We start from the raw sequence: 27,541 nt of genomic DNA, 5'->3' as shown, positions 1-27,541 counted from the left end.
AAGTCCCATATCATTGAAAGAAAATATAGGAACTTTGCCGCCTGTCAGGGGTACTAAACTTACTATTTACGGTCAGCTAATTTACTTCTCCTTATGGGCTTGAGCGGCCTTAGAACAAAACATAACTTATTTTGTATGCAATAATACCATTACTTTAATATAGTTAAAATTCAAGTACACACGCGGTGAAGGCAATAAAATAAGAATAGTAGAAATAAACATATAAGCACCAACAATACACTTTCATTAATCTCACAACTTGTTATTTTTCTTCCAGGGAAAACTAGATTACCACGCATATTTACAAATGTCGACGCAAGTGCACATGAATAACGACGAAGAACAAAATTCCATTTTATCACAAAATTAAAAAAAAAAAAAAAAAAAAAAAAAAAACACTGCAGCGTTTTACTCGGGTCCTACATGACCAAGAAAGCCCATAAATAAGTTGTGTCTCGCCTGTCTATCGTATCCATACGTCCCGCATTATCCGCCACGAAGAGCCTTCAACACGAACTCCAAGAAGTCTCTCTCTGTTGAGAGAGAGGTCTATTGATAATCGACCAGTGTCAATGTTGACTAGTTCCCACACATGTCACTCAAACCGTAGCAGGTCTTGTTCCGCGAGTCCAAGTAAATGCCGCTGTATCCAGCAAAAAAAATAAAAAATAAAATAAAAATAAAACAAAACCCGAGACTGCGGTGACGAAAGAAAAATGACGGGAAGAAGTAAATAAGTCTCAAAAGAACCACACACGGGAGCAGCGGCAGCATTGTAGGACGAAAGGCTTAACGTTGTCGACCCATCTTTTGCTAGTGCGCGCTCACTGCGGCAATTACTGGATTTTTATCGGTTTCCTTCCTTTCTGAAATGTCTCAGGGTCCCTTTTCAGACAATCAGCAGCTCACACACAACGTAAATTTACCAGAACCGGAGCCCATATGAGGGAAGAAAATGTCGCACTACCGCCGGCTCATTCGAGAAGTCTGGGGAGCTGCGGGACTGTACGTAGTCCCGCGGTTACGGGAATAATCATAAATATAAATTTGTTACTTTCAACCATGGTAACACGCTGTCTATTACATTTATATGAAATATATAATAAATTATACAAGAGTGCGCTTTTAAAACGTATATTAATGTCAGATAAACGCACACGAACACCACCGCGCCGCTTGACAAGAACATTTTTGTTCACATCGATAGCAGATATTTTTTCACGCAGTTGCGCCATGGCATTCCTTCTCCGACATTGTGACGTAACCACTCGGACAGCTACGGCCTCCTTTTCGAGGAGGTGTTGGCCTAGCGCTGCGCGGAGTGAGCAAAGGGGAAAGGGGGGGGGGGGGGGGGGGGGGGCTAACAATGCCCTCCCCTCCCCCCCCCCCCCCCCCCCCCCCCCCCTTTCTGCTGCGTAGGAACGGAGGCAGCGTAGCACAGTAGGAACTGCGCATTACAAGAGTAATCCAAAAAACGCGGTGCCATCACGGTCACATTGTTTGCGTGGTGGCACTTCAGAGATAGCGCTGCAACGATCCCGAACAAGAGATGCATGTTTGAAGAGTCCTTTATATAGTCACAGTGCGTGTAATTCCAATAGAAGGCGTTGCTCGTTCAAATCCCCACAAAGTGCTTCGTACCTTTATTGTGTTTGACGTAGCGTCTAAGCCACGTGATTTTTCGTATGCCCCCACAGTTTTTTCTTCAAGATACGTTCTAAAATCTTCCTATTCTGTCTTGCGCAGCACGGTGGACGACACTTCGATCGCATTCGTGGCTGTCGCGGTATTTTTGCCGTGCCCATGACGGGCACGGACATCGAAAAGCGCATCTTGTCCTGGAGCGTCGTCTGTAACAAGATGTCCTGGGGAATGCTTCTCACGTTCGGCGGAGGCCTGGCACTGGCCGACGCCAGCGAGGCAAGCGGCGGCATTTAATTTTTTTTTGCAGGATGCTCGTGAACATCTTTCACTGTTTTACCGCGCCAGCCGACTGATTCTTATGAAACATGCATTCGTGGCAGGGATGGGCAAAATACATGCAAATATGTATCGAAATACAAATACAAGATACTTCGTCAAAAATGTATTTAATTACAAATTTAATTACATTTTCAAAAGCATTTAAGTACAAAATATAAATACAACCAAATGTATTTGGTCTCCTCCAAATACTTTTCCAAATACACTCCTCAAAATTTGCGTCAGTGACTTCAGGGCACCTGCAACAGGTTTCTGGGTATCTCATTTTAATTTTGCATCGCATATCGGGAGTTAGTGTGCGAGGCTCTAGTAACGTAATATAAATATAATCACGAAAAAATGTAATCAGCTTGTACGTAACAGGGGAAAAAATTACAGAACTTCAAGCAGCTTTTTTGTCGATTACATTTTGGTATATACCAACAAAGAACCGAGAAGACCAAAGACGCGCAGCACTAGCCAGAGAAGTTTTTATTCTTGCGACTCGCACCAGTTACGAAACTCTGGACGACCCGCGCATTTAGAATGTTCCAGGCAAAAATATGGATGGAAATCAGGCTGGAAAGCATCACAAGTTGTCACAGGCACTTATTTAGCCAGTCTGCCTGTGAACGTCGATTTCGTCACTATTTTGCCCTGGACTAGCAGGGCAAGAATAGTGATCGCAAAGTGACTAAATGCTTGTGCTTGTTGAGAGACACTGCATTCGGTGCAAAACGTAGTTTTCTTCTTGCTCTGGACAGTGCCTTTAAAATAAAGTCGGAGGAGAAAAAGAAAAAAAAGCCCCATGGTCGAATAATGGATGGAGACTATATCTTACAACCATATGCATAAAAACAAGATGTAATTTCACCCACAAAATTGTATTTAATTACAATTGTATTTTAAATACGCACGTTTTAGTATTTAAATACACACGGCAAATACATTACCCAATTCGTAATTAAATACAAATGCAAAATACACAAAGTATTTAAAATACGTATTTCAAATACTTGTATTTGAAATACTGCCCATCCCTGATTCGTGGGCACATAAAGTGCCATGTTTTATCGAGTTCAGTCGACTCTGTACTTACGCGTTCCAGCACGCAGTTTTCAATTGCCAAGACTCGGGTGAATAAACTCGTAGATTAAGATGAGGCGGCATGGCAAGCACGTTCATACGCTTTTTAAAACGGACGTGTAGGGGACACAGTGAAACAAAACTTGAAAGTATAAAACAGAGAGGACGAGGACGGGAACAGGACATCTTTCAAAGATGTCCTGTTCCCGTCCTCGTCCTCTCTGTTTTATACTTTCAAGTTTTGTATCTATTAACCAACACGCTCGTTTTCAACTGACACAGTGAACCTTACGTGATTTGTAGATCATGCTGGCAATTTATAGGTAATGAACTGCATGAAGTACCTGATTTGTAGATATTTATTTTACGACGGTAATCATTGCTACGTCTCTGAAGTAGACTTCATAAATCATAGTGATATCTTTAGACTTCGGTAGGGCTTTATTTGGTCGGCAATGTGAGCAGATGAAGTGTGATTTTAATTATAAAATGTCGACAATATGCTCTATCTTTCGATGATGACATAGTTCATGATGTGGTGTCTTATGATGTGATATTATACATTGAATATGTTTAATGAGCAGGGCGATTCACTACACATAAAGCGGAAAATGATGTGACAGAAGTGCATAAACAAGAAAACTCCCGTGGTGTAGTTTTTTAGCACACCGCAATATGAAGATAATACTACACTGCCATTGACTTCGGCATCCTTTCGAATTTTCGACACCACAAGAATAGCTCGAGATTCGTTAGAGTTTCTGAATAAAAGAGACTCAAAAGAGGTTTAGCGCCCATTATTTCAAAATGAGACATCATCACAGACACTCGCTTCTCCATCGAGACCGCTACTCTTCCTGTGTGAACCAAGCACCGCAGCACCTCCATCTGGCCGGCCTCCTAGGTTTCGTCAGTAAATATATATCTTTCAGTCACCCACATAATAGCTGTACGGTTGTATTACAGATTAAAAAAAATATAGCGCTTTCTTTTTATGCGATTTCACTGCAAGTCTGAAAAGAAACGGAACTGGGAGTATACTATTGTTAAGATTTTGTTAAGATAGAGCAGAATACAAATTCAAGCATTCTAAGAGGGTCGTTGCCTTATCGGCGTAACATAACATAAACGGCGCAAACCAAATACATAAGACTAAATAAAAATGAAAGATAGAATCGCTTTTAGGTGATATGTTGTTATAATATATATTATTTATCGTCTAAATGACTCCCATCGAAGACAAAATATACTGTAAAAAAACGATGTCATGTCTCTTTTCTAACGATTTCGTTATGGAAACGAGATCCGTAAATGAAGCATTTTTAGACGCTTGAGACTAATGCCCAAAGACGAGCTAAGGACAAAACCGGAACGAATTCTGCATGAAATTTACGTTCATGACGTTTCTTTTCTACCCATTGTCTTTTCGTGTTTCCTAGTAGATGACGTCATCAGTAACGATGACGATGCGGATACCGATGACGTTATCAATGACGTCACTGATGACGTCATCAGTAATGATGACGGTGCGGATGCCGGTGACGTCATCAGTGATGATGACGATGACGATGCGGATGCCGGTGACGTCACTGATGACGATGACGATGCAGGTGCCGGTGACGTCATCAGTGATAATGACGATGACGATGCGGATGCCGGTGACGTCATCAGTGACGTCACTGATGACGTCATCGGGTTCACGTGACTTGGGGAGTCTCGTGACCTCGGGAAATCACGTGGACTTGGGGTGACCTTGGGGGGTCACGTGACCTTGGGGTGACCTTGTGGTGATCTTGGGGGTCACGTGACCTTGGGGTGACCTTGGTTACGCCGACTCCGACGTTGCGGCGTTTTTGTGAGATGCAACAGGTTGCCTGCAACCTATTGCATCTTCTCTGAGCTGCATGCAACAGGTTGCACAGGATGCAACAGGTTGCATGCAACAGGTTGCACATGCAACCTGTTGCATGCAACTTGCGGTTACGCCGACGGCGACGGCGACGCCGACGCCGCTCAGGCTGGAAACGGGCCCCTAAGAGCTGCGCTCTAAAAGGGAACTGAACCCTTTCAGTGAGATAACAACGCTGGAGGTCTGGGCCAGGACCAAGCGCGAGCTTTCTGCGTTTGATCAAACTTGGTCGCACGCGCATCCCAAGCCCGGGAGAAGACAGTAAGCACGTGCAGGGGAGGCGGAGCGTGGTTCTTAACCTGTCCCTGACTATAAACGCGCTTGCTTGTTTCCTTTGCGCAGGCGACGAAACTATCGGATGACTTCGTGACCTTCGTGCAGGGTCTGAATATAGTCAACCCGGTGGTGATGCAGGTATTGCTCTCCCTGAGCGCCAGTTTCCTGACGGAGTTCACACCCAACGACGCGGCTGCCAGCATGCTCCTGCCCGTTGTCATCACTGTGGTGGGTTCCTGTCTATAGACCAACACGCGGCTCTGACGTCACTCCTCTGCGGTGGCGCTGTTGTCGCCACGGCGCATGCGCAGAAGCTTCACCACACACGAATCTGGTTTGGGCGTTTGCGCAGTGCCCACACCTGGTGTGGGCAGGTACGGGCTTGTTTGTAAACAGTGTGTCGGTCTATACTTCAATATCTATCGTTCGGCACGCAGTCGTTGACGTTGAAAGGGATATGTTCAACCAGCGCCTATTAAGGCCGGTTCGCAAGTGCATCGCAGCACTGAGATAGCGCGTAGTCAGCCCAACACCAGAGCGCTACTAGAGAGTTTTAGTAGATCTTTTTCAGAAGCCCCTCTACCGCTACGGGCGCGCGCTTCAGAGCATGCATCAAGCGGCAGCGCGAGCTCCCGCTACAAATAGCGTGACCTGAAAACGCGATCCTTCTAGAATTTTTTATTGTCAGCACTTATATAGACGTTTTCTGTTTCCTGTAGTCCTCAGTCATGTGAGTTCCGTATCTGGTAAGCGGGACAAAAAATAATAAAACATTTCAACCAGGAATATAAGAGAAAATATAGGTGAGGTTGTCTAGAAAAATAAACGAAACTCGAACTACTCTCGATCCATCCGAGTCAAAAGCAGTCCAACTGTAAATAAGGTAACAGTAGCACGTGACTACCATACTTCAGCCTGTCCGTCGATTTAGAACACGTTCCATTTCTTTTTTTGGGGAAGTGCTCGTGTGACCGGGAGGGAGGCGGGGGAGTGGGGGGAGGGGGGTAGAAGGGGAGGGAGCCGCGAGCCGCACTTTAACACGCGAAGAGCCGCATGCGGCTCGCGAGCCGCCGCTTCGCCACTAAAATAGACCGATATAACCAGACAGTTATACCCGTGCAACACGGGCATCTCGAATGCCATTTACAACAAATGATATTCGCCCCAAATGTTATTCGACTGGTGCTACACGGCCTGCCCGAATGACATTCGCTGCAAATGCCATTTGCCACCGAAGGGGTTTGGCGGAACTCATTCGCATTGGGTCATGGGCCAAATGTGCAGCCTCTACCCAGGGCCCCAAGTAAAAAAACACCAATGTGATTACGTTATTCAAAGTATACCCGAACTAAAAGTTATTTTTTTTGTGTTTGTTTTTATGTACGCATTCTTTTATACTGGACTTGAAGCGCGGCTTGTCAGATAATTGCAAGCGGCTACTCTTTAACCCAGTAGACACAACCACCTCGCCTGCGTCGCCTTCTTTTTCCCCTTTCTTCTCGGTTTTGTTAAAGTTTTGCTTGAACTTCAAAGTTTCTTCCGGTGGAGCCGCAAGCGCCACAAGCAGCCGCGATTGGTGCACTGGGTGGTGCGCAGCGAAAGCAGCAGCCAGATCCACGGAGTTCGAGAGCAGCCATTCTTCGATTTCACGAACGCGATAGTGAACGTCCTCTGCTTCTGCTTCGAGCCTTTGCTGCTCGGCACGGTGCTTGGCGCATAAATAAATGAGGGCGCTCATTAACCGTCGCGCCCGTTTACCGTCCTCCGGCGCAAGGACCGAAACTCGGGACTGCACAGGCGCCATTTCCTTTCGCTTTGGTTAGCTTCTGTCTTTTGCTTTGGATTATTGCGGCTAAAGCAATTAAAGCGTCACAAACAAATGAATTACAGCGGAAACGCAAAAAAAACAAAACAAAAGAAAACATAAAGTAACTGACTGCAAAATTTGTTTAAAACTACGTATAGACATTTTTAGAGATGATAACCTTGAAGAAACGTATTTAGCTTACAAAAACTTTACAATTAGTTTTCTTCAGAAAGCAGGCGCTATCATCATGATGGCGCAAAATTACATTCGAAATGTACGTGTACGTGATGGCTTGAAATGAAATGTCATTTGGCGCCCGAATGAGATTCGCCCTGAATGGCATTTCCCGCGTCCGTGTGGCACGGGTATTAGACTACGTCACCGCTTCCGCAATGCATGCATCGAGGGAACTTTAGTCTTTCTGCACGTGCGACAACCCCGCTGGAGCTCTGCGCGTGTCGAACACGAGAGGGCACGAGCCCTCGCACGCACGGCCGTCTACTCCTTGTGAACTAAAGTTATGGCGGCGTCACGTATGCGGCGAACGCTTCGTGAGATCCGTCTAATCGGCTTTTTTGCGTATGGAGCTCTAAGTTTTTAGTTTTGACGGCATAGTTAAGCGAATAGAAAGTCTAGAGACATCATTATCTTGCGGTGTCAAAAAAATTACATCTGTGTTTCTTTAAAAAAAATATATATATATATATATATATATATATATATATATATATATATATATATATATATATATATATATATATATATATATATATATATATATATATATATATATATATATATATATATATATATATATATATATAGCTTTCTTTCGTGCAAAATCTTTGAACAATTGCTAAACTTTTCTACACTTCCCGATGGCTGGAAAATAGGAAAGGTGGCTCCACTTCACAAATCAGGTGACATACATAGTCCTCATACCTACAGGCCTCCCTTACTTGTACACCCTGCAAAATTATGCAGCATGTCATTTACTCCCACCTTGTTGACGTTCTAGATTATAATTCTTTTTTCAATCTTTGTCAGCACGGCTTTTGTAAACTTTTTTGTGCGAAACTCTACTCCTGTCTCTTGTCTAATGACTTACTTTCTATTCTAGATCGTGGATCCCAGGTTGGCTGCTTTTTTCTTGATTTTAGCAAAGTATTTGACGAAGTTTCCCACAAGCTTCTACTCCCCAAACTTAGTAGACTTAACACTGACCCCGCCGTTTTATTTTGGATTAGAGACTTTCAGACAAATCGATCTCAATTTGTCTTTACTAATCAAGCTAATTTTTACCTCAGTTCCGTCACCTCACGTGTTCCACAAGAATTCGTCTTAGGCCCTCTATTATTTTTAATCTACAAAGACGACTTATCTCAGAATCTATCTTCCTTTGTTAGTCTATTTGCGAACGACTGTGTGAACTATCACGAATTCCCTAATAACTCTGATGCTCAACTTCTTCAGACTGACTTAGACACTGTTTTAAACTGGTGTAACGCGTGGTGTATGTCTCTTAACATTAACAAATGTAAAACGATGCGAGTAACTCCGACGTAATTCATCTCCACTTTCATACACCCTTGGTACCTCCCCCTTGGAATCGTAGCTTCCTACAAATATCTTGGAGTTCATATTACTGATAACATGACATGGAACGCTTACATCAATCATATCACTGCTAGCGCTAACTCCATCCTCGGTTACTTAAAACAAAATTTTACCTAAGCAGCAATGTTACTGAAATTAATTTTATTGAGAACCCTGGCACTCTCTAAATTAGAGTACGCTGCAGCAATCTGGGATCCCGGTCACACCACACTCGTATCTAACATTGAAGCCATTCAAAACCATGGCGCGCTTTATCTTTCGTAATTATCATCGTTCAACATATTTGTCATCTATGAAATCTAACGAATATTTTCCCCTTCTCTCTCTGCGCCGTAAAGGATCTCGTCAATTGCTTTTTTTTTTTTATAAAATTTACTTCTCTATCTCTACACTGAAAGGAAAACTTATTCTTCTCTCCCCGCATATTTCCTTTCACCTTGATCATCAGTATAAAGTTGAAATTTCCCAGTGTCGCACCTCCACCTACCTTGACTCTTTTATTTCCCGGTCGTCATACCAGTAGAACCACCTTCCCGAATCTTTAGTGTCCATATCCTCGATCGATTCTTTTAGAGAGGCCATAACCAGCCATTTTGTCAGCGGGCCCCATGACTGCTTTTTGTCTTGCTAAAGTTTCGTATTTGTTCGCATTTTCATGTTATGTTTTGTTGCTTGCCCCTCTTCTCTGTAAAGCCCTCGGGCCTTGAAAATACTGAAATAAATAATGAACATAAATATACGCCAAAGAGATTGTAGCGCGTGGTGCTGCACATTTGCCTCTACCGGACTGCAATCTAGGGGCATTCGCTTTTTGCGCACCCAACACCGTCACATGGCAGGAGCCCGTGGACGTTTTTTGAGCTGATGCCGTAGTTCTACGGTTATTTATGCAGCATAGTAAACCTATGCACCGACCAATTTTAGAGCGCAGCTCTTAGGCGCTCGTTTCCGGTTTGAGCGGGGTCGCCGTCGGCGTCGGCGTAACCGCGCGGTGCATCATGCGAAACGTCCCATAATGCACACGCCGAAACGTCACCATGGCGCAACGTCACGTGACATTTAGGTGCCACTGTGACGAAACGTCACTCGTGACGTTTCGGCACCACGCCGAAACGTCCTCCGCCTCCGGAACCACGCGGAACAACATGACAGATGTGACGACGCTGAAGACGTTAAAGGAGTACTCTTGCGATTTTTTGTGCTACCTCAACTAACTATATTTTTCGACTCCCCGGCCATTATCCTTTCCGGTGTGCTATTTTATTTTATCTCGAAATTCATAATAGTTATTGCGAAATCGGCAAACGAAAATGATGCAAAAACCAACATTCAAATATACCCGCACTTTTCAGTGCCGTGACGTCAGGGGAAGGCAAGCTTGCCAGTCGAGCGAGCAGTCTAATAAATAGAATATGCCCATCATTTGTTCCGTGCTGGAGCGCGGGACTGGAGCGAGCTTCCAAAGCATTCATCTGACTTCTTGAAACTGCTTGTAATCGGTTGGGAACAAATTCTACAGTCCAAAAAGTAAACCCCTGCACTTCCACTGACGTCACTTTTTCGTTATTGCCAGTAGTGACTTTCAGATCGAAAAACACAGTGAGGACCAAAATCGTAAACTCAATAACTTCGTGAAAAAGTTATTTTGGCCTAATATTTGGGATACTATAATGGCGATGTTGTTTGGCGAGTTTAGCAAAATTCCAAGCAAATCGGGGACTATGAAGAAATCGCCGGAGTACCTTTTTAAGGCCTGACCACAATAGCGTCGCGGAGGCTTGGCGTGCGACGCTGGCCGAGACCGGCTGCCGACCAAAACCAGTTTTTGCCCTCATCGGCGTGCCGGCCGGCGCCTCCAAGCCAACCTGTCCTTGCGCGGTTCAGAGCTCGCCGCTCCTCGCCGTTGAAGGAAGGAGCCAATAGGAAATGGCGCAGATAGTGACGTTGCGATGCCATGGCAGCGCTCATCCCGCTTCTATGCGGGTCTTTCACGTTGCCAAGAAGTATAGCGTTGTTTCGTTTCGTCTGCTAACCCTCTTTCCTCCAACGGAGGTGCTACTCGCAACTGTGCGACTGTTTCCTTCTTTATACGACAAGACGAAGCCAGACTACCTAGATAAGGACGCTAAGGACAACCGCTGGGCAATTATAGGAGAGGAATTCGGTATTACAGGTGACTTTCTCCGTGGCACTCGTTGCATGTCGCCTGTGTTCTGACGGATGCCGTATTGATTTGGTGACACTCTCGAAAGTAGCCTTCATTTCTGGCACGCAGCCGGGGCAGCAAAGCACTGATCTGTCCCTCCGGGTTTCGGTAGCACCAACTCGGTCAGACCCAAAACCTGCGCCTCCTTCCCTTTAGACGCGGCGACGTCGCAAGATCAACGAGCAGGCTAGGATGACCACGTTTACGCTGATCACCAGGTTATCATGGACACCTGTCATGTAGGCAGCGAGTGCGGTTTCGATGCTGATATATGCGAAGGATGAGAGCCGAAACGGAAGAATCTAACAAAGAGCAGACGACGGAAGAGGAAAAATCCGGCGGGAGGCGCGCGCGCGATCGCGAGAACCAGGACAGTCACGGACCGCAAAACAAAGGCCAATGTGGCCTCCTCGCGTTGGGACGCCGGAAAGCGGTGCCGATGTCGCTTGTGTGGTTCAGAGGCGTAATGGCAGAGTCTGGCCATTGGTCTGTTTAGTGCGCAGCTCTTAGGCGCCCGTTCCCGGCTTGAGCGGCGTCGCCGTCGCCGTCGCCGTCACCGTCGGCGTGACCGCGAGTAACCCTCGTAACCCTCGTGAGGGTTACGAGGGTTACTCTCACGAGGATCGCAAGGGCTACGAGGGTTACTAACCCTCGTAACCCTCACGAGGGTTACGAGGGTTAGTTACCCTCAAAAGGGTTACCCTGACGAGGGTCACGAGAGTTACCCTCACGAGGGTCACGATGGTGACGAGAGTTACAACCACGAGGGTCACGAGAATTACCCTCACAAGGGTTACTTGGGTTACCCTCACGAGGGTCACGATGGTTACCCAGGTCACGTGACCCCCCTCCCCAGGTCACGTGACCCCCGTTGACGTCATCCCCACTGATGACGTCATCAGTGACGTCACTGATGACGTCACCGGCATCCGCATCGTCATCGTCATCATCACTGACGACGTCATCAGTGACGTCACTGATGACGTCATAGGCATCGGCATCCTCATCATCATCACTGATGATGTCATCAGTGGCGTCACTGATGACGTCATCAGTGACGTCACTGATGACGTCACCGGCATCCGCATCGTCATCGTCATCATCACTGATGACGTCATCAGTCACGTCGTCAGTTACGTCGCTGATGACGTCATCGGCATCGTCACGTGACCCCCAGGTCACGTTATATCCCACGGTAACGTGACCCCCCAAGGTCACGTGACCCCCCAAGGTCACGTGACCCCCCAAGGCCACGTGACCCCCCAAGGTCACGTGACGCCCCCGCCACCCGAGGTCACTTGACCCCCCCCAGTGCCCTTTTCTCCTCCTCCTCAAGAGCTGCGCTTTAATTCGGCGTTACAGAGAGTTGTAAACGGCTTTCATTTTTACAAAATGCGTCGCCATTTTGTCAAAACAAGGCTGGGACAGAGTTAGGGAGACAACACGAAGTGCTACTTTAAACTAAATGCTTATTGAAACAACACACACTATTTGTACACCCAATCGGACTTCTTAAGCAAGAATTCAGATTCCTTGTATGTTCGATGGACTGACGGGACACATTTTGTCAAAAGAGATCATGTACGAACTGGCCCATCTGTCACTATTCATGCAGATTATTCATCGAGCTATGCATTAACTCTTAGCAACAACAAATATTTGTCAACAGAGATCATGTACCAACTGGTCCATCTGTCACTATTGATGCTTGATGGTGGTAGCGAGGAAGGCGCTGAAGAGGAGAAAAGTGAATGAAAGGGAGAAGAGCGCCGAAGGTGCGAGAGAGAAAGAAGTGAGCAAAGAGGAGACGACCGCCATTTTAACGCAACACGCTGTCAACGCAGAGCTCTGTTGAGGCTTCGTGCCATCTGCTACGGGCTTATTTCTTTTTAGCCTGAATAAAAGTTTGCTTTCTAACGTGGAGAAAACTTCACTCGTTAGCTTTTTAAGCCACCAAGGAATAGCAAATATTGTTTTCTTGCCAGAGCCTGCCAAATAAAAGGAAAGAACCAAAATTTGGATGTCGATCCTTTGCATTCCGCCAAGCGAATGAATGGAAATGTCCTCCCTCCCCGCTCAGCTGGGAGCAACCGGGAGTTCCACGCGCATACGCTCACGCCTCTCGCTTTGCGCCGAGGGCTTATTGGCTCACTCGGGATGGGGCGTTTTGGCGGCGAGATCATAGACTGGCCAAACTCTCCCAATATACGGCTTTGATGTGATCCAGAGGGTTTGGTCAATTGGAGGCGCGGGCAGAGCCAGGGCGTGCACCAGACGCAGAAAGAGGGCTTTCCATGCTCTCTTGGTCAACCAGAATCTGAAAAGAATCCCCTAGCGGTGGTAGCGAGAAACAGTCTTAATTATAGGTATATGGTTTCAATAAGCGCGTAAGAGGTAAATGTAGTAACGCTTCATGGTTGAAAATAGGGTGCACATAATGTTTCGATAATGATCACGCAGAAAGATGTCAGAGCCGAATGTGCCGCTAAACTCTGTTTTGCTCGGACAGATTGTGACCGCTCCAACGAGGTAAAGGGCTTAGAGCAAGAAACTGGTGGCTGAAAGTGATTTCCGATTGGCCACCGCCATGTTGCAAATTTTCGACCACTAGACCTTTGACTTTAGAGTTTTACGTGTCGATTTTAATCAAGTACCACACACAAATAATTGCTTCTCGATTTTTAATAGCGTTACAGCCGAGATAAGTCATGTTTCGTTTGTTTTAAGTCCAAAATATGCTTGCGCTAGATGCGTGCGCAAGGTGCGCAATCCCTGCGCTAGATGCTGTCAGCCGCGGTGCTGTATTTTGGGTGTTTCTCGGAGCGAGACCCTGATCTCTGGGTCTAAAGGTATTGAAAAAATAGTTTATCATGCTTTTCACAGCGATCGCAATACAAATCGCGGCTCAGTTTTGCATAAAATACTCAGGATTTAATACGGTCACGAGTCTAGTGGTCAAAAGTGTACAACATGGCGGCAGCCAGGTGGGTGTCACCTTTGGTTAGTGAACGGGATACCAGTTCATCGCTCTAAGTCCCTCTACCACTTTGGACCGCTCGGAAGTCACATTTTCGGCCCTCGCGCCTGGCGTACGGATTATGTCGATTGTTCGCCGGGCCCAGTCCCGAAGTTGGAACTTTCGCATCAAAGATGACGTTTCATGAAGAAATAAAAGTCAGAAGGCCTCGATTACTTTATAGTCGGTTAAAGGCTATGAATGAGGCTGCGCCTCCAGCACGCGCTTATTTCCGTTCTTAGGGCTTTGGCTGCCCATGCGACGAAGTGTTATCAAAGACCAAAAGCTGACGCTGGAGGTGAAATATTCGCTGCATTGTTAACGTTTTACCGATTCTATGTGGCATTGACTCAGGCATTAAGGCTGCCTTTCCGCGCAGTGATTTTTTCGCCAATATTTTTGTCACTTAATACATATGAAAATGATAAAACTGCATCAGTTCGCCCCCCCCCCCCCCAATATGAAACTATAGGGCCTTTTCATTTATGTCGAAAGTTACGTTAAATTCGGCTAGCAAACAGGTGCCAAATCTGTGCGGCTTAGGAAGAAAGAAAAACTTTCAGCCTTTCCATCTGTACGCTCGTCCTGTGTGTCTCTTCTTCGTCCTCGTCTGTTTTGCGCGCTGTTGAATTCCCACTAACTCGCCCAACTATTCATTTTTCTGTGATAGCTGGAAAGGTTTCGCCATCTTTGAGTGACGGCGGCAACAAGACTGGTTGTGTGGTTGCCGCCGTCACTCATAGATCGGTAGCTGTTCAGAGTTTTGTGTAGTTTTGTGTCGACATTTTTTTGGTACCGGACACAAGATTGGGGAAAGTAGCCCTTAACAGCTCCGCTCTAAGAAAGAACTCTCGGGCATCCGAAGATACACATCCACATATGATGCTGATATACTATGCGGACTCAGTTAGAAGCGCGGACATAAAGGACCACACATAAAACCATCATGCTAGAGATAGTGCTATCAAAAGGGCACGGTTCTCCGATTGGCTTGCAGGCATGTGGCTTGCGCATCAACCCTCTGTACTTGGCCGTTCCCGTGTCTTTGGCAGTGACACAGTCGTGTATCCTGCCGGCATCGTCTTCTGTCATTACCATCATTGCAGACGAAGGACACATCACCACCAAAGACCTGGTCAGTTTGGTTGGTCACCTGCTGTGTTTCGCGGGCATAACAGGGCAGGCACACAACCCTGGAGTCCCGAGCTGTGTGCCTGTCCTGTTAGAGAAATGCGAACAAAAGGGCGTCTGCGCCTCAATAGACGTAATTTTGTTCGCAAAAAAGAGCCCATGTCTTGAGCCTTTTTTGACTCTGCAGCGCCGCTCGGGATGTGTGACTTCTTTAAAGATTTTAACGCGCTTTGGTCACGGGAGGCCTCAATAGAAGCCCTTGTGTTTGAAACTTTTTTTTTTTTTTTTTTTTACAGAGAGAGAGAGAGAGTGAAAAAAAAGGACTACAAAACTAGACAATATAAGCCTTGAAGGCAAGCTTGAACGCAATAGATTTGCTCACGTCAACTGTTGGAAGTTTTATGCGCTGGAACCTAAAAGAAAAATTAACACATCATGACAAAATAAACCTCTAACGTAACGTATTTGCTCACGTAAACTGTTGGCATATGATATGCGCTATAACCTAAAGTCCCTTGTCAATGCACAGTTTTTTTTTTGTAACAACAGACATTCTACGGAAAGAACTTGACATTTTTCAGTTTATTCTGTCGAGAGGCGTGGTTGTTCATTTAATTTTTCTTCTAAACCTACTTTTATAACTAATAAATTTTACATCTGCGTTTGAGACCTCGTTAAGACCACGTTCTGGGAGAGGTGACCTTCTGGCACTCCGCTCACGCGTACTCCAACCAGCTAAACAAATCACACTCATAAAAAAGAGCAGGATCACGGCGCATTTTTCGTGCGTGATTAGTTTCGCCGGCAATAGCAAAAACATAAAGGCAAAGAGCGCCATGACGATTCACTTTTGCCGCTGCTTGATTGGCTCCGTCCTATTGTAGTGTTGGCAGCGATCGGATCTTATGTGAAACGGGTATTTGGAAGGCTATTCTGATATCAACGGACCTTTTCCACATACCGACGGGGCCAGGCGGTGGCTGCACGAACTAAAAATAAAGGAAGCGACTTGGGCTAGCAGTTTCTTCACTGTCTGAGCTGCGGCACGTGCTCGACGGCACGCGAGCCACGCGATTATTACGAAGGTATGCACCAGGGATGGGCAGTATTTAAAATACAAGTATTTGAAATACGCATTTCAAATGCTTTGTGAATTTTGCATTTGTATATAATTACGAATTGAGTAATGTATTTGACGCGTGTATTTAGATACTAAAACGTGGGTATTTCAAATACAATTGTAATTAAATACAATTTTGTGGGCGAAAATACATCCTCAAATTTATTGTCACAGTCCAGAGCAGGAAGAAAACTACGTCCTGCACCGAATGCTGTGTCTCTCAATCAAGCACAAGTGTTTGGTGACTTTGCGATTACGGTGCTACTCCAGGGCAAGAATAGTGACGAAATCGACGTTCACAGGCAGACCGGCTAAACAAGTGCCTGTGACAACTTGTGATGCTTCCCAGCCTGATTTTCCTCCATATTTTTGCCTGGAACATTCTAAATGCGCGGGTCATCCAGATTTTTGTAACTGGTGCGAGTTGCAACAATGAAAAATTCTCTAGCTAGTGCTGCGCGTCTTGGTCGTCTCGGTTCTTTGTTGGTCTTTACCAAAATGTAATCGCCAAAAAAAAGCTGCTTGAAGCTCTGTACTTTTTTCACCCATTACGTCCAAGCTGATTACATTTTTTTTGTGATGATATTTCTATTACGTTACTAGAGCCTCGCACACTAACTCCCGAGTGTGCAATGCAAAATTATAATGAGATACCCAGAAACCCGTTGCAGGTGCCCTTAAGTCGCTGACGCAGATTTTGAGGAATGTACTATTTGGAAAAGTATTTGGAGGAGACCAAATACATTTGGCTGTATTTGTAACTTGTATTTATATACTTTTTTGGAAATGTAATTAGATTTGTAATTAAATACGTTTTTGATGAAGTATTTCGTTTTTGTATTTCGATACATTTGGTTGTATTTTGCCCATCCCTGGTATGCACCTAGGGACTTTCATAGCTCGTGATCAGCTTCGTAGGGGGAACCAGGTGGAACCCGCGAAAAACAAAGTAACCCAGCGAGCAGCGATGGCGACGGCAGCGGACGGGTGTGGCAGGGGGCAACCAGAAGCATAAGGCCTCATTCACACATCAGTTTTTTACGCCGCCCCAGCCAAAGAGCCGGACGGCGTTCCCGCCGGGGGAGAAGGTTTTCGGACCGGTATGGGACTGAAATCGGGCCGCCGGAGCCAAAATGAGCCGAACGAAGGTGTTCTATGTTCCCGGCGGCGGCGGGAGATGGGGGACGCGGGTGCCCCGTCCCTTTGAGGGACGGCCAATCACAAAATAGGAAACTTTCGCTCAATCCGGCGGATTCTCAAAAGTCGGGTACCATGGGCACGGCTGCGGGATTGTGTGATGGCGTGAAGTGCTGGTTATTCCGGGTGCAGAGCTGACGACTACGGTGATTAGAGGTACAGCCGCCATTCTAGGTACTTGTTCCCTACAGTTGTTGACTGGTCGCGCGACCAACGCGACTTTAAAGAGGGGCATACGTGGTGTCTACCGAAACGTAATTATTTTCTTTCCGTCCGCTTCTTTTTATTGTGTAACAAAGATATATATGCTGCTATTACGTGTTCTACTCGGTGACCCACAGTCTCCTCTGAATGTCCTCGATTTCTCGTGCCGACTTCCGCCGCTTGGCATCGAGCGCTCGCGCGTGCGCAGAACACTTCTCGGAAAAGGTCCATTGAGTAGCGGTAAGATGCGATCCGCATACGGTAGGCTCGGTCTTCATGCTTTACTTGCACGGCTTTCCGCAGCTGGTACCTGGCATCATGGTCAAGCTCGTCTGCCAGATTGTGAATCTCGTCTTTATCAACACGTCGGGCCAACAGGTGTTCAGGCTGAGCAAGTTTCCCAGTTGGGCCCAGAACTGCTCGACCGCCTATACCGGGAAAACTGTGCAGTAGTTACCATCGCGGCACTTGGAGCACGGATATTATTTAGATGCAAACTGTACCGGCTTATTAACGAAGATTATTTGAGAAACAAAACAAAACAAAACGTTTCCTTTTATGTGTCATATAGACTTATGTTTTCTGAAGGTTATGGTGGAATAATATACTTATATTAATCGTTAATCGTCAGTTTGGAATGCTTGAGTCGTCGATTTTTGTTCTTCTGACAATAAAGGGCGCGGCTCCCTCGAACAGTCTGCTGCTACAAGAAGATTACCCTCGTCATTGTTTACGAACATGTTCCAGTATGAAGCTGGTTTTAGAGCGCAGCTCTTAGGTGCCCGTTTCCGGCTTGAACGGCGTCGCCGTCGCTGTCGGCGTAACCAAGGTCACCCCCAGGTCACCCCAAGGTCACGTGACCCCCCTTCCAAGGTCACGTGACCCCTCCCAAGGTCACCTCAAGGTCACGTGACCCGCCTTCCCCCGAAGTCACGCGACACCCCCCCCCCCCCAGGTCACGTGACCTCCCTCCCTCCCCCCGAAGTTACGCGACACCCACCCCCACCCGAGCATATTAAAGAATGAGGGGAGAAGGAGAAGGACGAGGAGGAGGAGGGGTCTACCCTCCCCTCAGTACCCTTCCCTCCTCCTCCTCAAGAGCTGCGCTCCAATTCGGCGTTACAGGCAGTTGTAAACGGCTTTCACTTTTTTATTCACTGTTTGACATAAAATAAAACGAAGCTGAAATTATAATATACTGACATTAATTGTTAATCGTCAGTTTGGGATGCTTGAGTTGTGCTTTTTTGTTCTTCTGACAATAAAGGGCGCGGCTCCCTCGAACATTTTGCTGCTACAAGAAGATTACCTTCGTTATCGTTTACGAACATGTTCCAGTATAAAGCTGGTTTTTATTCACTGTTTGACATAAAATAAAACGAAGCTGAAATTCGACCCTTACTGTACGAACCGAAAAAGAAATGTCTGTATCGCATTATTTAGCATCTTAATCATATACAAAATGTCACAAAAAAAATATAGCACGTTTTTTTTTCTTGCAAAAAAAACCACAAAAAAAACTAGACATCGCCGAACGCTCATTTTCCGCCCAAAGGTAGCACTAGAGGTCGCAACCAGGTGTCAAAGTTCCAGCCCGATCCGATGCCGTATTCAAAAGTTATAACTGATTTTCTGAAAATTTCAATGGGAAGATGGTGGCCAACAGAGTTTTCGAATGCCTGGGGCTCTATGACACCAGAAACCGAAAACGGGCAAAAATGGGCTCCATTTTCCCATTGAAATTTTCTGGAAATCTTTATAACTTTTAAATAAGGTATCAGATCAGGCTGAAACTTTGGCATCTGGTTGTGACCTCTAGCGCTACCTTTGGGCGGAGAATGAGCGTCCGGCAATACCTATAGTTTATTTTTGAGGTAAAAAAAAAAAAAAAAACCTTTCAATTTTTTTTTGTTACACCCTGTACAATAAATAGGTTACCTATGGATATTGAATTTTGTGTACATATTTCTCTTAACACTAAAAAATTGTGAGTCAAGATAACACTGGGTCGGCAGGCTTCCTTCACAAAAAGGTCCTTTTTATATTTTTATTGACTTTCTCACAAAAGGATTACGGAATACACCGCGCGGCAAGCATAGGTTGGATACAACATCGACACTTTTTCGAGATTTGCTTGGGCGCAGTATTAATGAGCACGAACTTCTACGTGATACAACGTACATGATTACAACTTTTAATTTGTGTTTTATGCTACGCTGCTTCTCTAAGCTGCTGCAGTTTGTGTAAGCAACTATGCCCTGCATTTCTGAAGACACCCGTGCTCGAGTACATATACTGGTGTACTGTTTATCTTCATATTGGTGAACATTGATTGCAGTCACCTATTTGCGAAGCAGGAGACTTATTGGGCTTAAGTCCCCGATATTGCCATTGAATAGCTTTTGCCGGCACTGTAAAGTACGTTTGAAAATGCAAAAGTTTAAAAAAAGCATCGTGGTCTCTAAAACCACTGGTAAAACGTGTCACTCTTGCAGGCCCTAATTGTCTTTTTTTAGAGTGGAAGACGTATCGTGCTTTACAAGTTTTCGATTTCTATTTTGCTAAACTCTCCGCCGTTTAAAAAGCGCTAAAGGACTCAATGTCCAACGGGTCACCTAACATTAGAATCATAAAGTTAGTTGGGACAAAATGGCTAGCGGGTCCTTATCTCCATTAGGCCCCATTTTTAGTTCACTTATGCCAGAAAACGAGGTAGTGATGTTGCGGTGGGCCAGTTTTGTTCTTGCCCTGATGTTGCCATATCGTTGAAAATCTTCCATGTTGAGAAGACCTTCCCTCAAGGCAGTGTTGTGCACAAACTAAAACGAAATATCATTACCCGTTAGTTCTCAAAGCATTAACGGGTTACTGACACATGTTACCGTCATGTATAGCGAAATACTGTTACCATTTCATGCAAAAACTAACGAACGTTACTGTTGAGTTACATTCAATTTCGGTATTTGACAGTTTAAAACCACAGTTCAAACTTGGACAATAATTAAACCTAAATTTTGCAGAGTCATTCGTGCGTCTTTAATAATCTTCACAGTAGGAGTGAGATCCCCGACAACTGGTTTTCTTAACAGCGTTCAATCTAGGAATGACACTGCGCTATTCGATCTGAACAGGTATTCGCACACCTATAATTTTTATCCTTCGCTTTTCTAGTTTGTAGGATGTAGCGCGGTCCCAATGGCGCGTTCACTCTTTAAAGGAACCGGAAGCGTGACTAATTTTATTCGGAAGTAACGAGTAATGCAATGTTATAGAGTATATATAAACAATACCGTAAATAGTAACGAAGTTAATTCACTCGCTCGTCGTTTTGGGTATCTTAACAAATCCAATACAAAAAAAAAAGAGCTACGTGTTCCAAGTAACGTCGTTACTTTACACGCTGCTTCAAGGTACAAAAGATCACTTAATCTGAACGTACGCAAAATTTGAGAAATATACTTGAAATACTCCTTTTTTTGGAGCTATGTTTGTGGGATATTTCAAACATGCGTCAACAAAGGACTCCTTCCTTCTCTTGAGATTTATTTACGTAAAATCAAAACCTTCAGTCCACGAAAATCGTATAGCCTTGGAGCCGACAACTTTTGATTAGTTAGAACGGCTGGACGCGCGTAGTTGGGAGGGGTGGCTGCTGTCATCTATCGTCGTGGACTGCCTTCCAGATTGCGGATGCAGCCGTCTCTGCTGTCTTGGCGATCGCAGTATACCTCAATCCGTCTGTGGCAGCCCTCTCCCTCGTCGCAGCAAGAAAGGGCGACAAGCTTGGACAGCGCGATGCTCATGCGCTCGCTCGTACCCGGTCTGTCCTAGGGTGCCTACATGTCTGTCTGTCTCAGGGTGGAGACATCCATTGTTGTTTTGAATATGCCAGCGCGTGACGCTCTCGCGCACTCGGTGTGTGACTTGGGCGGTAAAATGGCGTCTATGCATTAGCCAAAGCTACGCGCTCGAGCTGAGTGACACCGGATTGCACGCACTTCAAGATGCATAAAAAAACGATTGGGCGGAAAAATGGCTGAGATGTCACCACTCAAGCAAAAGCGCGCGTGTGTATGTAGGCACTCTAGTCTGTCCATACCGTTAGGAAGGATTTGGTGCTTTATGGACGCGCTGCTTAATGCAAATGAGGGCCGTAGAATGCATTGCCCTAGTGAAGTTTAATAATGCTTCACTCCTCCCTTTCTTTCGCAGTAATGAAGTAACGTCGCAATTTATGGCGACGAGAAACGCGCGTCCGGGTGATACCGTGACCACGGGGATCGCGTTTTAAGGCATGCTTCAAAGGCTCCGGTAGTGCGGTACGCGGAACACGGTGACGGTTTACTGAAAGTCCCCGATTTCTGCTCATACTGCAACTGAACCTTAGCGTTGCTGCAGCGAATGCTTTGCTTACGCTGAAGTTGAAACCTGCTAGGATAGTGCTTTTTTTTTTAGAGTAGCCCAGCATACTGTCGATAGAGAGCAGTGCTACATAGAACATTGCTTAGAATCCTGGTCTGCGTCCATGACAACGTATCATGCCTACATGACAAACGACCTCGTGAAAAGTTTAACGCACGTATACTTATCGCACTGCTAACTCGATTATCTTTTCAGGCGGAATCGTTGTTCAGTGGAATTTAACCAAAAAAAGATCCATGCATCAAATTTTAGAATAGGCTTTGTTTGGTGATTAGAAGATCGGCTTTTATTGAATTCGGACTAATTACAACAACAAAAGACGATATTTCAGCTGAAATACATAATTCACCCCAAATGTCGGCAAACACACAGCACGAATTAATAATATTATTTTAAATTATTTCAATCGTTATATGACAAATTTTAGTAGAGCGTCAAAGAGCTACCTTGCTGTTCTTGTGCTGTCATACAAAAAATAAGCAGAAACAAAATAAAGAGGAAGAACCCAGTTCGCTAATTTGACGTTGAACACGATAAGATAGTGAAAAGGCAGTTCAAGTATCCGAACAGCGTAGCAGCAGCACAAAAGTGACACCACCAAACCTGGTAAACATAAGAAATTTTCTCAGGGCAGTACAAGAACAAACAAAAATAACACTACGGAGACTGTTCGACCATGTCGATGCTTCTCCGCTATGCGTCAGTATACACTATAATCAAGTTTAGAGTAGAGATCAAAATATCGCGGTACTAGTGAAACTGTTAAGTTTTTTTACAGCTAAGCTGTATATGACTCGTTGGTCGTTTTTTTTCGTGTCCTTCGACGGAACAATAGTCGACAGAACAGTAGTCGACAGAGCAGTAGTCGACAGAATAGTCGACTACATCTTGCGCGCCTTATCATTTATCATGTGGTTTCGACACTTGCTTCAATAAGAAAACTACAAAAGAAGTGTCAAAGCCACGTGATAGATAAGGCGCGCGCGAACAATGCGAACCACGTAGCGCTCCCCGCATGCGTTTCTCTGTCAAGATTGCGGTTGCTTAGGTTGCCGCGGCAACTGCAGAGTACGAAGTGGGGAGTGACGTCAGTTGCCCCGCTAACAATGCGAAGCACGCAGCGTTCCAAGCGACTTCCGGTCGGACCGTCTTTGCAAGCCTGTTGAGCTTGGTTACGTCACCAGTGCTAGAAAGCATAAAAGCTACACGGACAACAAAGTTGGAGATTTAACGAGGGACTTCGGCTTGGAGGAGGCAAGATAGTTTACAACAATATTTGAAGCATTTTAACAGATATCGCACTACTTCGTTCTTTTGGCGTTCACCTGGAGAATTGGTGTTTAAAAGTTTCATCTACATTCCGAGCAGCGGTGTTGAGGTTGCCTTTATTCATTCTTCTTATAAAGCGGAATTTCTCTGGGACACCTAAGACTGGAGCACCATCCAGTGGCGTTTGTTATGAAAAGTATCTATAGTGCACTGGGCAATCGTTGCAGGTGATATCACAGCTTCGCTGTCGAACCACTTTCACAACGTTGAATTGGAGCCCCATCATTTTCATTTCCGAAGCGGCGGAATTTGCCGTTGTACCTATATCTCATACAGGTATAGAAGAAAACAGAAGAAGTAAAGATCTCCATCTCTGCTTTTTATGATGTCAGGACATAATATTGAAGGCGCCAGGCATTCGGTAGGTCCTTTGCTTTTTACTCGTCGTCACGTCACTTGACTAAATTAGTTTGTACCGTACATTTCATCGACTTCCGTTTGATAAAACTTCTGGATTTCACGCCTGCGAAGCTTGTAGGCCGCAGTCACTAGGCCAGTGTGCGGCTGCCAGTCTTCAGCACAGAGCTTAACTTTGACGGGGATCTCCGTTTTGTGTAGGCGAGCTTGGCGTCCATGCTCTGCGATTGCGTTTGCCACAGCTCGAGTAATGGCTGGATTGTTGCAAAGCTCGCCAAAACTCATATTGCCTTTACCTTCTTGCAAAGCCAGATTTTCTAGTTGCTTTGGATTAGGCATCACGAGAGCGACCAAATACGTTTTGTAGGAGTTACCACAAACACATATATTGTCAATCACTGGACACGTTTTGAGTTCGGTTTCTACTTTACCGAGAGACACATATTCCCCGTGCGCGAGCTTGACCAGGTTTTTTTTACGGTCGATCACTTTGACTGTGCCATCAGGATACACCTCCCCGATGTCGCCCGTGTAAAACCACCGGATACCACCCTCTTCCTTGTAACACTCCCGAGTGAGAGCCTCATTCTTGAAATACCCCGGTGTCACACAGTCTCCTCCTACTACTATTTCGCCTCTCGGGTGCGGTTTGTCAGTGACACAATAGTTTCCCTCATCCCAGTCCACCAACCTGATGTAGGAACCGAGGATGGGCGATCCGATCGTTTCAAAATTTTTGTCGTCTAGATCCTTGAAAGCTGCAGAACCAGCAGTCTCTGTAAGCCCATAGCCTTGCATCGGACAGCAGTCAAAACAGGCCCGGATGAAGGCGTCAGTATCGACCGAGAGCGGGGCTGCACCCGTGGCTAAAATTGCGACACGGCCTCCCAGCAAGGCGCGCATTTTGTTGAATACCAGATAGTTGAGAATCATCGTGTTGAAGCCGAAACTTAGCCAGAATGTTTTGTACGCGAGAAGGTACTCGAAGAAACGGGCAAAGAACGGTCCCTTGGCCGCCACATTATCTGTGACGCTCTTCCGGATGCGATCGAGGATAAGGGGTGGGCACACCAGGACAACGGGCTTCAATAGACTTGCGTCACCTAGGCATCCGGCTTTCAGTCCAGTAGATGCATCCGTCAGCGTTAAGGCAGAAGAAAAGCCAATCTTGGCTCCCAGTCCTAGAGTCAGGCATTCAGCTAAGAGCTCTAGGATGTGAGCTAAGGGGAGGTAGGCAATGTGTGAGTCGTCTTTACCAATGCCAAGAGTTTGGCAGTTGACGCTGAACCCCTTCAAGGTAGCCATAATGTTTTTGTGGGTTATCATGACTCCTTTGGGGATGCCAGTTGTGCCACTTGTGTACATGATGATAAACACGTTTTCTCTTTTGGGCGTCTCTACTTTCAAATCTGCGTCTGCAGTCGTACCTCGCTTCTCAAGCTCAGAAAACGGGATCACTTCTACGTTCTCTGGAACTACCCCCGGTGTCCTCTTGATTTTGCTTTTCATATAGATGATACGTTTTATCAAAGGAGTTTTGCATACGATGTTGACCACTCGCGGCATGAGGTCGTAAGAAGTTACGAGGTGGGTGACTTCCGTTTCATTGAGAGCTTGAATAATGCCGTCTTCACCCAATGTAGCGTACAACGTCACTAGAGGAACGTTGAGTCGGATGCAGGCGAGTGCTGTGAGAATCCATTCTTGCCTAGTCTCGGCTAGGATCCCCAAGTATTCTTTAGGTTTTAAACCGAGAGTCATAATACCTCGACTAATTAAGTCAACCAAGTGATCCACATCACTATATGTGAGCCATTCATAGTCACCAAGAGAGAGTTTCTTGATAATTTTTCCGTCCTTTCGCTCTTCACTTTCTCCAAGGACGGGGCGCTCACCCAGGCACGGCCGGTCGCTGTACTTTCGGAAGGCTTCCGTCATTAGCTCGTTCAGTGTCCCGACGTCGGGAAATCGTTCCGCCTTGAAGGTCTTTGCCTTCACGTACGGAGATGCAGGGTCATTCTGATCAAGTTGGATTCCAAAGCGCTGCCTTGTTTTCTTCCAGTAGTGCCATGGCCTCTGAAGTAGCATATAAATTGGCAATGTACAAATGTCATATACAGTTACCAGAACCTTGATAAGGCCAAATACTACGTGAATGCTCATGTTCGCCATCATGCAAAATTATTTCCGACCTATCTACGTAATTTAGCTTAGAACTATAAAAAATATGCCTTTCCGGGAATTGGTTGTAGACATTTACAATAAAGCCGTCTTTTTGTGAGCAGAATATCGCACGCTGATGAATGCACCTGCTGTTAAAATTGTTGAGAATATTGTAATTTTGTGGTTTGTTTTTAAAAATTTATATGTTTGTTTTGACGATTATCTTGTCCCGAGCTTCTGGTTCTGTCTTGCAGGATATTCACTTGATTGCCTCTGCTGAAGAATGGAGCTGGGCAACAATGTCGAATGCACGCCAGGTTCTGAAAACAATTGAAAACGATATATAAGATTAGAACGTGGTTGTTAGATGTAGAAGCGAAAAGATGCACTTTTAGAGCAAATTATTGCACTTTATAAAAGGGTAATATTTGAGGAAAAGGTTGTAACCAGCAGTCAAAACCACGTCTGAATTCTGCCTTGAGATTCAACCACTATAAATTCTGAGATACGAGCCACGTTTGAGCCTGACGAGCCTAGGGGTAATTTTACCAAAATTTGCATATGACCGGGACGACTATTGAAGTTTACACGACACATAAAATCGACTTCTGCCGCAATTCTGTCCTTACCACGACTACGTTTAATTTGTTTTAAACAATTTACAGAAAAACTTGGTTACAAAATAATTACAAAAGGACACTTAAAAAACTTCTGACACGCCAAAAAATTTTTTTTCATGCTAGGCGTTTAAATGGCAGTCAGGACATTACAAAAAATTTGTTTCACTATAGAGGTGCGTAGTTTTTTTAATAAAAATAGAAATACGAGACCCAATTTAAAGTTCCCGCCAGTGCATTGTGACGTAACAGTGTACTGCAAGGTGTCGGGGCGGTCAGAAGGAAGGCATCGCCGGAAGTCACGTGAGTTGTATCCCTTCTCGTGCTTACCGCGAGCGCGTGTAATATTTGTTAAGTATTTTTGTTATTCTCCACTACTTCACGAACGATCCAAGCAGACAAGGTTTCCTTTATCTGCTTTTCATTGCTTAATGTTGCTGTAAAGGAAGAAAAAGAGGAGTTAGTGAATTGACGTGATCAACTACAATGCCTAGAAGGTGCTGTGTGAAGGACTGTCCCGGTATTTCAGCTGGTGAAGAAGAGATCACACTGCATGCATTTTTAAGAGACGACAGGCATCTTCAGCCTGGAGAGTATACGATGATTCGACGACCTCGGTGTCCGAACCTTCAGCAATGCAATTGGGCGTGTCGTACGAAAGCAATTCTAATTTCTGCGAGCTTTCTAAAATTTTGTTTTCAAAACTTGATGCACTCGTACACTGGCTTGTACTCGCAACACTTTGATCATTGACCTCCATCACGTCGATCTACTGACTCTTCGTCCTCAACTTTTACAGCACGGAAATTAACCAACGGTGCAGCGATAAAGAGGTAGTGGAACTGAAACTTCGTTTTCTACAATCGCTCGTACAAAGAGCAGAAAAAAAAACTCTTAGGCACGGTCGCGGGGAGCACGAGGAGTGAAACTGACGTGACTTCCTGCGAACCCACATTTAGTGACGTAGGTCGATGCCTCGCTTCTGACCGCCCCGACACCTTGCGGTACACTGTTACGTCACAGTGCACTGGCGGGAACTTTGAATTGGGCCTCCTATTTCTATTTTTTAGAAAAAAAAAACAAAAAAATTACGCAACTCTATAGTGAAACAATTTTTTTGTG

The 27,541-nt window shown here is 45.3% G+C and overlaps 1 protein-coding gene and 1 pseudogene across 1 annotated transcript in view; one reads left to right on the top strand and one right to left on the bottom strand.

Annotated features, from left to right (window-relative positions):
• LOC121047452 (solute carrier family 13 member 5-like) overlaps positions 1-17,984 on the top strand; it is a 53,354-nt gene extending 35,370 nt beyond the window's left edge. Inside the window, exons 2-5 of the mRNA XM_042292421.1 lie at positions 1,747-1,920; positions 5,300-5,461; positions 14,877-15,014; positions 17,835-17,984. Of these exons, the coding sequence (XP_042148355.1) occupies positions 1,747-1,920; positions 5,300-5,461; positions 14,877-15,014; positions 17,835-17,984 (624 nt within the window). The remainder of the gene's footprint in view (positions 1-1,746; positions 1,921-5,299; positions 5,462-14,876; positions 15,015-17,834) is intronic.
• A 5,690-nt stretch (positions 17,985-23,674) lies between these two features.
• Positions 23,675-25,811, bottom strand: LOC115329976 (annotated as a pseudogene).
• Positions 25,812-27,541: the final 1,730 nt, after the last annotated feature.

Source organism: Ixodes scapularis, unplaced genomic scaffold, assembly GCF_016920785.2.
Source record: "Ixodes scapularis isolate PalLabHiFi unplaced genomic scaffold, ASM1692078v2 PGA_scaffold0__279_contigs__length_252992795, whole genome shotgun sequence".
NCBI lineage: Eukaryota > Metazoa > Arthropoda > Arachnida > Ixodida > Ixodidae > Ixodes > Ixodes scapularis.
Note: the sequence above shows the minus strand (reverse complement) of the source record. Positions and strands in the feature narration are given on the sequence as shown.